At 38.9% G+C, this 13089-nt stretch overlaps 1 protein-coding gene across 1 annotated transcript in view; it reads right to left on the bottom strand.

Annotated features, from left to right (window-relative positions):
• SCFD2 (sec1 family domain containing 2) overlaps positions 1-13089 on the bottom strand; it is a 207605-nt gene that overhangs the window by 169754 nt on the left and 24762 nt on the right. The window contains exon 3 of the mRNA XM_075709141.1: positions 2329-2456. Coding sequence (XP_075565256.1) covers positions 2329-2456 — 128 coding nt within the window. The remainder of the gene's footprint in view (positions 1-2328; positions 2457-13089) is intronic.

Raw genomic sequence — 13089 nt, 5'->3', positions numbered from 1 at the left:
CTACACCAAATGGAATTCAAAGCTTTGCTTTCAAATGTAATTCACTCCTTATTTCCAGGGGGGAAAAAAAGCAAAGAAATAGTAGTAAGGAAAATACTCTTGCCATCCAACTGAGCTGGTCTTAGTAAAGAGAGTAAGAGGCAATTTTCATGCTAGAAAAAACTCTCTGACATTTAATATTAGGGCCATAAAAAACTCAAAGTACCCTAAGTGTTGGGAAAACCAGTGTGCAATCCGCCAAGATCTTCGGATACAGGCAGAAGCTGAAGTAAAATAAAACTCACTCATAAGCACAGAGAAAAAGAGTGAAAGCATTTCCCTTCTCTCCAGCCAGTGTTGCCTCATATCACAGCCGCAGTGGAAGCAAGGAGCCTTTTGACTAAACACAGCAATCAGGATCTGAACAGGCCACTAGAATTCTTCCTTCTCAGCAAAAGCAGCAATAGCTAAACAACACAATTTCCAGCTTCCCTACAGAGTGTTAAGGTGTTCTGTAGCACGATGGCTGACAAACACTGTAAAAGATGCAGATCTGTTCTAAAATGTCATTAATAAATATGTGGTATTGGACAATGTGACATCTGGGGATGAGTTTCAGGTTTTCTGCATTTATGCTCAACAAGAATATTTTATTTTGGTGGCTGTAGTGCCCTCCTTTCCTCTTTTGTCATTTTACCCCTGTTTATCATTTACAAGACTGCCTCAAATTTTGTTCCTCCCTTTGAAGTTCAACTACAAAGGTAACTATAAAGTTAAAAACTGATTATGATTCTAGTACAAGATAAATACACAATTCAGAAAATAATAACAAACTTCTATAAAGATTATAGCTACACTTCAACCTATATTGCATCTTCTAAACAAAAACAAGTCTCAAGAATGACAGTGCCAGAAATTTGTTTCACCATCAACTCTTAAATGTTTCTACATCGCACTAGATTGGGTCCACATGTGTCAGATGTTTAGGCTGCCATCAGTAAGTGTCAGCTAATATGATTAAAAACAAGGTTATTGTAGCCTTCACTGGATACCATGGGAAGGGGACACAGAGGAAAAGGTGTCTGATCTAATCACTCACACAAAGCAGCAAAGGTGGTGGATGGATCAGTGCCTCTCAAAGACAGGAAGTAATTACTTTTAAAACAAAGTTGAATTTCAACATTAATAATTTTCTTTTTTGTCAGGCACATGAAATAGAAGAACAGTGGGGTTTCTTAATATTATTATGTTGAATACTCGGACACACATTATCAGCAGAAGGTTAAACAAGATTTTATCGTTTACTGTGCCTTACTTCTTTCAGACAAATTTGTAATAGCCCTCTCACAGCTGCTCCCTCTCCATTTCCTTAGAGCAGCTTACAGCATTACTGTTGCACAGATCTAGTATTTCTGATTAATAATCTACTAAATGTATGCTCTAGGTATTTGTAAAGACCATACAATATATGAAATGTTATAGTTGTTAAGAGTTCATGAGTTGGCTGTACATCTAATTCTTCTACAATATCTTGGCAGTTTTCTCTGCAGTCCCAGATAAAAGCCTATTACTCTTATTTTGTGAGGACCTTTCTCTCTTGATGAAAAGTTCAGCATAAAAGGCTCTTAGAGTATATCAAATGTAAAAAAATTATTGCTGTATTGAGCAATATAATTGTTTTTATAAGCCTAATATGATATCAATTCTTGCATTTCACTGAATAGAGTATATAGTGATAATGAGGTTCTAAAAAAGCTCTTGAAAGTCATTATGTTATATTCTGTATCTCTAATATTTTGAAGAATTCAGGTTTCAAGGGTGCCTAGACATGGTTTTCAGCTTAAACTCTCTTGAGCCAGGCAGCCTTACTTCACATAAACCTATGTAATGTAATCGCTACCTGTGTAATGTAATCATATCCAAGATCTGCACAACTTCCATCAGATCAGCTGCTATCTGCAGCTCCTGCTTCCAGGATACAAATCCTGCTGACTTTTAAGAATGCCCAAATTCTCATGCCTTGCAGAATAAAGACAAGCAGCATTGCTAACCATTTGCATGCCTTTAAAACCCTCCTTCATAGAACTCCATTGCTTCACCACTGCTCTCCATCTTGTTAAGGTTGCTGTATTTAATAGAAAACATTTGCCTCTCACTTTATACCAGAAAGATCCTATGGTAGCCACAGTGCTCACCTGAAATCCATTGACAAGGATGGGAACGGGCCAAGGATGGGGTTGGGCCAAGGATGGGGATGAGTTTTCCTTGAGAGGGTTAAGTGGAAGAAAAGGAGCTGACATAATCTTTCACATTACTACTATGTAGGGAAGGATATGTCACACTACTCACCCATGCTCATCTTAATAGGTAAATTTTCTCTGCTCGCAGCCTCCACAAGGTGTCTCCTAGCCTCCATCACAGCTTCCTTTTGTTTGAGGTTCATGAAGGACTCCCAGAGAGCTTTGGCAGCTGGATCACTATAAGAAAATGACAGGGTTACACTAAACATTGCTTGAATAATGGAGTAAGCTTAAGACAACATTTATATTTTAAGATGAGTGCTTCTACTTAGTAACTTCTCCGAGGTGGGCAGGATACAAGCAAAAACAAAGCGATATAAAAGCTTTATTTTTCTTAGCAGAACAGTTGCTGTGGTTTTGCAGAAAAAAAAATCTAGAATTTTTTGCTACCAATTATAAAGCATTAGAACTCACATATAATAAATAAGCACATCAGCCTCAAAGTAACCACTACTATTGAACCATGGGAATATTAGAAACGGTCCAAACTTCTTTAGTTAGGAAAAAGCTACGGAAAGGATGGGCTCTAACTTCCCCATGAGAGTTTAAATCCCACAGCCAATACTTCCAACACTGAAGGCTGTTGGTAGGATTTGATGAACTACTGTCACATCAGGTTTCATGGATTTTCCTTACATGAAAAGAATAATCCACAGCAGAATGCAACTGTCCTTATGGTTTCTGTATTTACAGATTCCTTTTCTATTGTTGCTGTTGCTAAACTTTAATTAGGAATTTGTGCGGCTCATCTGCACTCAGTTCCCTGTCAGCCTTCTCTCTCCTCCAGGACACTGTGTTTGTTGCTGTTGTGAAGAAATTCAGTGTTTTCTCAGTAGAGGGGGAGGAGAATGGAGGAAAAACTCTCGCCTGGGGCTAAGGCCACACATTGGGATTAACTGTGTTGGATTTTTTTTTTAATTTATTTTCTTTTTAAAAGAAAAAGCTTCCCTCTCTTTTTTTCTCAGGAGACATTTAACTCCTAAGTATGTTTTGAAGTCATTTACAACATGCTTATAAACACACAAACAAGTGTTGTTTCACATAAAATAAAAAAACCCCAACAATTCATTTGATACCTGTTACAGAGGAGCTACATTTACGCTCTGCTGCAACGGCAGGGCTGTATTTAGCAATCTGTGCTATCTCCCAAACCAGGTAAAAGGGTTGCCAAGCCACACTCCTGTCATCCCAGGAACCCACATCATCTGTCAGGGCCCACATGAGTGGAAGGACCATGGAAAGAAGGTTGAGTTACCCTTCTTCTGGACAAACCCCACGTGAATAGGAAGAACAAATTTCATCCTATTGCCATGCTTTAAGAAAGGAAGAATCAGATGATCTGACACAGTCTTTCCGTTTCTCTTTCTCCTAGTGCAACTCAGCCTTCCTCCAGTGACAGAGGCAAGAGGCAGCCCATCCCAAAGCAGCCCGGGCATCTACAGCAGCTCCCTCTACTCCATCGCCAAGTGGGATCCGAGCACTGATGCTGTGCACTGTTCATGGGCAGCAGCTCCAAGGGGATTCCTCACAAGAAAAAGCACGCTAATTTATTATATATGATAGTGCAAGAAATAAGAGATTTCCAACACAACCAGATGCTTCAATACAATCTCCCTTAAGTAAAGGATCCTTGGGTATGCTATTTTTACAGACTATCCACTCAATTATTACAATCCAGTCCTACCCAACCAGCAGCTTGTTGATCCTGTTCACAGCACATTCACAGGGTATGTCTCACATTTACAAGCACGCCTGAGGTTTGGATTGCAAGAGGCCACCGCTTTGCCTGTTAACTAGTTCCTTCCTAAACATGCAGCTCCAAATAAAAATCTACAGAGATCAAGAATCAGGCCTAAAACATCAGGAAGCTAGTTTTAAAAACACTTTTTTTCCTATTTGAAAGAAAAGTCAAGCTTCTGTTTTCTAAGACTTCAACCTGTTCTCATTTTCCCAGTTCTCTTCATCACCACCAATATGAGCAGATAGTCTCACATAAACTCAGACACCAGAAGCTAAGACTTAAAAGGAAAACAAACAACCATAAGGAAGTTAAAATAGAAGTCTCCCAAATTTTGCCCAGGTTTTTGTACTGTCATCTTTCTCACTCCTAGATGTCAGAAAGATATTTAGCAAATAGTAGTGTGGAAAATTAATCCCAAAAGCATCTATAGACCTCAGAATGTACATGATAAGGTTGCACCATTTTTCTACGTGTTGTCCTTGCTTGCTGCTCTCCCTTTCCACATCACGTGTTGATCAGTCCTGTCAATTTAGACTGCAAGGTCTTTGAAAGCAACATATACTATACTCGTATAATCACTACTACAAGTCCCTGTTTCAGCTTGTACTTCTACTTGCTACTTGTTTAAACAATAAAAACCTTCCAAAATAAGACTAATTATTTTAAACTAAAAAAAAAAAAAAAAAAAAAAAAGTAAGAGTCATACTAATGGACTAAAAAAAAAAAATGGCAGGGTCAGGGGGGAGGGAGGTTTGCTTTTTGCTTTGTAAACTGTTTCTTCCTCCTTTAGCCACTGTAGGTTTTCTTTAATCCCAAGGACGTCAGTTTGCACGATCCCTGAGGGTTGCTTTAGCTCACCAAAAATAGCAAAAAGCAAAACAACTGTGGTACAGCCTAAAAGCAGATGGGGGTCAACCACACTCCTGTATGCTCGGATCTCTGTGTAACCCACTGCGTTTCTGTACACATCTTTCTTCCCACTGCTTTGCAGAATACCTAGTGGTTTAGGTATCGTATATAGAATAATATATAAACAGGATGAGATCAATATATATTCATAGCTCACATACATAGCCAACTGACTAGGTCAATCCACAGAAAGCAACAGTTCCCATGCTCAGCCTTTTTTTTGGAAATATAATAGGGATAAAGAGCAACAAAAGTACTTGTATGTTTTCTGCTGAAAACACTTTTCCCACTCCCCCTCTATTACACCTTCAGAAAAGGGCATTTGCTTTGAACAACTGCCCATTCTTTAACTTCATCAATGACAAGACAGGAATGGCTGCTGGGAATGAGTCAGTAGCACGCGCTACAGGGCTCTGGTGTTGCCTCTTGCCTGATCCAAGAAGTTACCACAACATTTTCCTTTTAGAGATTTCTAACACTCGGAAACAGGATTATCTTATCTTCCCCTTTTGATGAGACATTTGTCTGTGACTGCCTTCCAGCTCTTGTCATGGTTCCCTTCCCCTCCTCTTTTTCCCATCTGCAATTCCTCTGCTTTGGTCCAAATGCCCTATCCGATGACACTGGTGCTGTAATCAGTGATTTGTACAGGAGCCAGTACCCCAATTCAAATTTCTCCTTCCTCTTGCATTCCTTGACTTCCCAAGGATTATTTATTGATTTTACACGTTATCTAGTGAACTGCTTCAGTCTGAAAGTAGTTTTTTTGAAACTAAGTAGATTTTTTTTTTAAAATATTTTATGCATTACAAAACCTTTAAAGAAATTGTTTGAATCATGTTGTTTTGCTTAAGAAAAAATAAATTCTTTGCAGTTATGCTACAATACAGATCAGGAACTCTAAACCACCCTTCAAAATAAATGTCACAACAATAAGTAAGTATTACGGTGCACATTTCTGTGCATCTCTAGTACAAATGTTTTGCAGGGCACAGCAAGCCTGACAAAGAGAAAGCATTAAAATTCAGGGGCTTCTGCCATTAACCAGTTTCACCAACAAGCTTAAGAGTTTTGCTCACAGATTTTGATACCCTGTCCCTTCCTTTTATCGTTATGATCATAGTACCTAATCAACCAGCCATCTCAGAAAACAGAATATAATAAAAACAAGCATAGCAGTTATCTGGCAGACAAATTAGAAGTTGATTAAACAAAAACTTTACATTATGTCCAGAGATAAGGCTGAAGTCTTTGAAAAGCCCTGGTAGACACAGCTATACCATTCAATATACATAAAGCAAGATTTTTGACAGACATCTGATAATTGCAAATTCTTCCCTTCCACTCATAAATAAATGTTACATTTTTTAACAAGCCATTCTCTGTTCCAAAACTAATTAAAATTTAACTGCATATAATTTAGACTTTAAAACAACAACAAAAAGGTTATAAAGGAAGAAGGAGAAATCTAGACACCTAAAAGGTGCAGCTTCCCTACTTCTGGTATTTGCATGCCAGTTTTCAAAGCTGAATCATAAAGACAAAGAGGGAAAAAGGACCAAATCATCAGACCCATAATCTATACAGATCCTAAAATAAGACATCAGCTAGCAATACTGCCAGGAAACAGGTGCTGATGAGAAGCAGGTCAGAAAGACTGGATGTTCTATGCTGACCAAAGATAGCTGCAGGGCAGTTCAAAGCAGCTCCAATCTGCAGCCTCCAGAGGCACTCTTTCTTCAATTAGGAGAGACATAAAAATAAAAATAAAAAATAGAACAGGTTACCCATGAAGTGGCTAACTAGCTGGCTTACCAAATTTACAATTCCCAAAGGAAAGACTGCTCAGTGAAATCTGCTTTTCATTGGTAGCAAGATGCCAGGGTGAAATAGCCAAAGCCTTGAGCAGAAGTAAGGGTATAGTTTGGTAAGCAGTTCTTTTGGTGATGGCATGCTAGCTTCAGCAACACTCACTGTGGGGGATCTTGTCCTCATTCCCATGACACTCCTTTCAGCTGTGGCAGCATGTTCTGTGTGGGACTATGCATTGAGTCAGACAGGAAAAAGTTGGTAATTTTTAAACACAGATCCCTAAACTAATTTGTTTGATCTAGACATTTACAGATTGATAGTCAAATGCCTAATCTTGCATCTGTTAAACTAATTGTAACTTATTCTCTTGATCTGGTCCAGTCCTGCAAGGACAATACTGCCAAGGTTATCTGACAGAAAGTGCCCCTATTTGTGATCGTCTGTAGGCTTAAGTCTCAAAGCTACTCATTTTGAATGCATGTGGGGAGAACAGGAGAGGCTGGTGGCACTGGGATGTACTATTACCAAGCTGGAAGCAGTAGTCTGGAAATACATGAAATCAAGCGCTAGTCAATGGAGAACAAACTCTAAGTAGATGCAAACCTGAAGACAAAGACAGAAACCTGGGGACACTTATTACCCTGGGGGATTCAATGCACAACACCACAATTTTAGAGTTGGCTGAAATTATATGCCTCTTGCTTCACACCACCCGTACAGAAAGATATTTACTTCCCCTTCCCTTACTGTTCCAGGTCTGGTCTATTACTGCTAAATCATTAAAATATGGTCTTCGAGGTCACTAACACAAGAGCAAAAGGTCAAGAAGCAGTGAGACCATACTAGAAAATACGTCCACTCAATGACTAAGTGTTCCTCATTTACGATTATGTTTTCAGATCTACCAATAGGCCATTCTTAACCCCTTTAGCATTTATAATATTAGTTTGGCAATGCATTTCTTCAATCAGCATGTATAATTAACCAAATGAAAATAAGTCAAACACTCTTGTCCAAGCAGCATACCATAATCACCAAAATTATCAGCCACATATGTAGTCTCTGGCAAGCTACTGCAAATTATTTCAATATGATCTAATTTCCATTCAAGGGGAATAAAATTGACATGTACGTTATCTATTACTGGATTTTTGCCTGGACTACTTTGCCTAACAGGACAAATTCAGGTCATCCTGTTTTCTCCTTAAAAAACACTGGCATAACAAACATTTTCTTTCAGTTACAGGCAACCCTTGCCATGTCTTACTGAAAAACAGTAAGACTGGAAAAGGTTATGGAAGAGTAACAAAGGCCAAAATGAGAAGTCAGTATCTACATCCAGGTTCCTTCCCAGATCCCCTGTAGCTCAAATCAAGAAAGAAAAAGATGACTTCGTACAGTTTTGGTTTGGTTTTAAACTGCTTTGGGTCAGGTGAAAGCACCGCGTACATCAGAAACAGCAAGTAACCAGGTGGTGGACATCACACGAGCAAGATGTTAAGGAAGGAAGAATAAGCAAATGTGGTTATTTCTACACCTGGCAAAGGACACAGGATTTCAAAGAGCAACTTGCTGACATTGGCTCTGAATAAGTGACAGAAAACAACAGTGAGTGGGCTTCAAAAATTAACCAGCTGAAATGACAGCATTTCAGCATAACAAAGTAGTCATGTTTGTGCTTTCACAGATTTTTTTAAAAAAACAAACAAACAAAAAAACCCCAAAAACACCACAGAAGGAAAATTGTGATAGTCTCAACATGAGACAGATTCTGTGGTTATTGTATCAGCAAGACTTTTGCTTTATGTCTGTATAGCTTTACAGTTCAGCTGTGCCTGCATATTTTCACAAGAGAAAGGGAGGAGGGAAAAATTCAGTAAAGATTAAATTAGAGCTTCATTAATACCATAAAGCTGCCCAAAACTGAGCGACTGCTAAAAAAAAAAAAAAAAAAGGTGTGCTGCCAATGTATCCTTTGCAATAACTCATGTTCATTTAAAGAAGATGCAACATCCACACTAAGTGCACAGCACTTCAGAAAGCAACACCAGGGTGGTTAGAAGACCATTACTACGAAGGACAAATCCATTGCTGGCAATATGTCATCTGAATACCGACAAACCAGAGAAGCACAAGCCTGCGATAAGATGCAACGATTTGGCTATGAGCCTGGAGCAAGGGGCCATGTATCAAGAGACACCCTCCCTCCTCCAATTCCCCTGCTGTTTGGGAGAAAGCGGAGGCTGCGCCAAGGCTACGCCGGATATACCGCGCGTTCCTGGAGATGTGCGCCAGCCCGACAAGTCGGGGGGGACACAGCCAAGTCCCCAGCTGCACCCCACTCCAGCCCCCACTGGAGAGAACCAACAGCGATGTGTGGAACAGCCTCCCCTGAAGAGGCTCTGCTCCACGCTGCAGGGATGCCGTGGGGATGCTGCGGGGAATGCTGTGGGGATGGGAAGAGCTGACCTCCGCACTGCCACGCTGCCCAGACACAGCTGGGCTCAGAGAAAGAAGCTGCTCTTTATTTCACCCTTCTGAAAGTGACCCAACAGCTCTAATATAATTTATCTAAAATTTTCTATAGAAAAACAGTTATCAGTATTTCCATGACTTCAGTCTCTAGCATTGCTGTGTACTTGTGCACAGCCCAAGTGCATGCACTCAATGAGCTAGCCAACGCATGTTCAGCTGAAGATGCAGCAATATTTTCTTCAAAGAAAAACTCAAAAACTCCAAAATGTTTATTTTCAGATAAATGGAAATTGCACATCCCCAGAAGGGACTAACACTTTTTATTTCTAAGAGAGTAAAACGACAAATTTTTGAAGTTTTAAAATGGCTTTTAGCAGCAGACTAATTCTGCTGTTGGACATTTTATATGGTTGGCAAGTCTCCTCAGTCTAATTAAATGCACCTCATAGAGAGTGGGAACTTGAACTATTTTCCAATCCATGCTAACCTTAGAAAAAAAGGTAAACAGAAACTAATATCATCTTCATATTGTACCTGCAGAAAACCACAGAAGGAGGATTGGATATTACCACCCTCGCCACAGATTAGTAAAAATACTGCAATGTGACAAAACACACAAAACTCTTTAAAAAACAAGCGCTTTGCAGCCATTCAGCTTAGAACATTATTCTCACACCCTCACTTAGATGTGTGTTAAAATGCCCTCTGTGTATTGGTTTTTATGATTAGAACATGCAAATGGTACTGGGGAAAAAAAAAAACCAGTCCAGCAGCCAACATTAAAGAACATAAGTGTGTTCCTGAATAATTTAACAGTTATTTCCCAGTTTCACTCCAAGCCCTCAAGCCACTCAGTGGGTGTAATCTGCTCTAGACTCAACTGTGGCTGTGTACTTTGGCACCGAGTCAAAACAGAGAGGTTATTGTTTGATTTATATGCCAAGAGCCTCTTAGATAAAGGGCTAATGGCAGGCTGATAGCTTCAGCCTTTGCATGTGGTGTTTATACAGACCCTTCTTTCCTCTCCCTCCTTTCTGTGTATACTCCAGGAAGGCTGTCACATCAAGATCAAGTTCATTAATTAACTCGTACTAGCATAATTGGATTGATAAAACAATTGATTCACTAAAGGTCATGGGGAGTGCTGTTAAAACACCAACTTTTCTGCCTTCAGCAACACGTAAGATTTGAGATTTGCATTTTTCTACGCTGCAAACAGCAATTTCAAGGCAATAATCACACTACAAAAATTGATGGAAGAAGCTATGAGAAATTTATCTGTCAGTTAAAGTGGACTGCAAAGTTCAGAAGATATTTCAGTACTTCATGAGATATTTGAGCAAAAAATAAATCAAGTCCTACAACAGGAAGGGTCACATCAGAGAATATTCTATATTGTTAGTTCTGTAAACTACTGAACTTTCCCAAACAGAAAACTAGAGGCCTTGACTATATGATATACTTTGCTATTTACTATGTCCAAACTAGGAGTATTTCCTAGTATATAAATGTTTCTGTACTGTTAAAATGCTGCTATAGGGAATATAGTCCTATATGACCAAATTATTATTTATTAGATGTTAGCAAACTTCATTATCAAATTAGGCAGTTAGATTACTTCTCTGCAAGACACAAGCAGCATAATTTTTTAATTTAAAAAAAAAATCTCATTCTAAAGATACAGGAAAAAAAAATTTAAAATAGACTAGATTTTTAACAGCCTTTTGCCACCAATTTATTTTAAACCACTTATTTTAAACAGCAGACAGATAAAACAGAAGCTGCCAGGCATTTTAAAAGCAGTTCTGAGATAATGTGCAAGGTGTTGCAAATCAGCTTGCAGCCAGCAAGGCTAAAGCATATGAGCTAAAACGGGAGCTGACTTCAGCCACAACGTTTTACAACAGATTCTCCTCTGGACTACCTGAAATATTTATGAGTAGTGTTAGAATTAATACTTCTAAAAGGAGTTTATTGGTCAGTTCACTGTATGTTGTTCAATATACGAGTATACATACCAAGAAAGTACAGTGTGAATTGGACTAATACAGTAGACTTGTTCATAAAAAGACATGGTTTGCCACCAGAAGTCAAAAATTCCACACTATTTTGCCCCCTCTCCTCTGTTTTTACCTTAGCATGGATCAGTAATACTGACCCAGCATGCAGGATCACTTTGCAAACCAAACTGGGAAGCTGAGAACTTGCTTTGCCTAGTCCTTGACAGCCAGGAGGGACTGCCAGGCAGCTCCACAGGACACAGCCCAAGTTCTTCGTTACTGGTTTCACATGCAGCTGACTCAACATGGCCATAAAACAAATAGGCAGAGCACAGGGGTTACTCTTTGAAAACTCCAGCTCACAAATGATGGGTACACTGTCCAGTGCACAAGGGGGAAGTTGGTTAAAACACAGCAATAAGAGAGGGAACAGTTGTTATATACAAGCTATTATATTTAGCTTCATAAAGGCATAGCTACAGATATCGACACTTCACAGCAATGTGGTACACCCGCTAAGTTAACTTAAATTTTGCAATGGTTTTCAGATGCAGGATGATAAAACAGGCTGTTAATTACCATTAGGAGAAGAGAAAGTAAGATTCACCAGACACAACCAATGACTAAGACCAACAGGAATAGAAAAGTATTCTTTGACTTTGTTACTGAGCATCATGAGAGAATAAGTGTTGGTTCATCTTACAATGAAGCATATGAAGCATGGGACAGGATTTTCACGGACATAGTAGCAAAAGTCTAAAAAATGCTGAAAATACACAAAATCACAAGCTCATTTCAGACAGACAAGAATTGTGAAAGAATTATCTCAAAACAGCTTTTAAAACAACATTGTAATTTTAAGTTGCAAAACCGCTATGTTTCATATAAACTATTGTGTTCCAATAAAACCATGACCACTAGACTCCAAACCAGGAAGAAATATGCTCCCTGTTATCAGTGGAGCATGGGAGAACTTAAAAACAAACAGTTCAGGACGTTCTTATAAACACAACCAACACAGCAACCCAAAACTGCCCCATGACTGCTCTGTTTACCTATAGCTCTTTGCTTGCGGCTGAATTCCTTTCCCCTCCTGCACAGATAACGGACAGTAAATCAGACTCTTAAAATTTGACATATTTTTGGTCCCACAGGTGAACTGAATGACAATAAAAGTTAAGAATTAATTATTAAAAACTTGGCAAGGATTCAGTTCACATCAGGAATTGATTAAAAAGAGGGAAAAAAAATCCTCCCAACAAAAGTGAATGGTATCATAGCATTCTGTTTTGCCCCCCCCCCCCCCCTTTTTTTTTAAATAAGAAAATAGGAGAAACTTAACTTTTCTGGCTTATTCGTGTATCTACTTTACAGATGGCCATACTTATAAAATAGAATATGTGCACAAGTCTGATGACTGTGGTCAGCCACCATCTGAAGCAGGTTCGTCACTTGCCAAACCCACCATCTTAAGTTTTATCAAACATTTCCTCAAGCCAAGCATCATGTAAACTTGTGAGGACAAGCATCTTAACCACAGTCCTGTTTCATGCTCATCTAAATATAGACATATTTTTATATATATGCATGCTGTGATACACATAGAAGAATTTTTTTGGCTTCAGAAAGCCAAAAAGTTGAACATATACTTCAGCATCCATGACACAGAACAACTTTACTTGCTAATAACCACATACATGAGACAATGCAGCTGCGCATGGGATAATGTTATTGAAAAGTAATGCAACTCCGCTCATTGCCGCTTCCAGTATCAAAGAGTAATAGCGTAAACCAATGACACCAGTGTGCATTAAACCAAAAGAGTTTCAGTTCAAGACAGAAGAAAAATAAGCTGTGGACTGTATTTTGCTAT

This window comes from Pelecanus crispus, chromosome 4 (genome assembly GCF_030463565.1).
Source record: "Pelecanus crispus isolate bPelCri1 chromosome 4, bPelCri1.pri, whole genome shotgun sequence".
Lineage (NCBI taxonomy): Eukaryota > Metazoa > Chordata > Aves > Pelecaniformes > Pelecanidae > Pelecanus > Pelecanus crispus.
The sequence above is the reverse complement of the archived record's forward strand: the minus strand, read 5'-3'. Positions and strand labels throughout refer to the sequence as shown.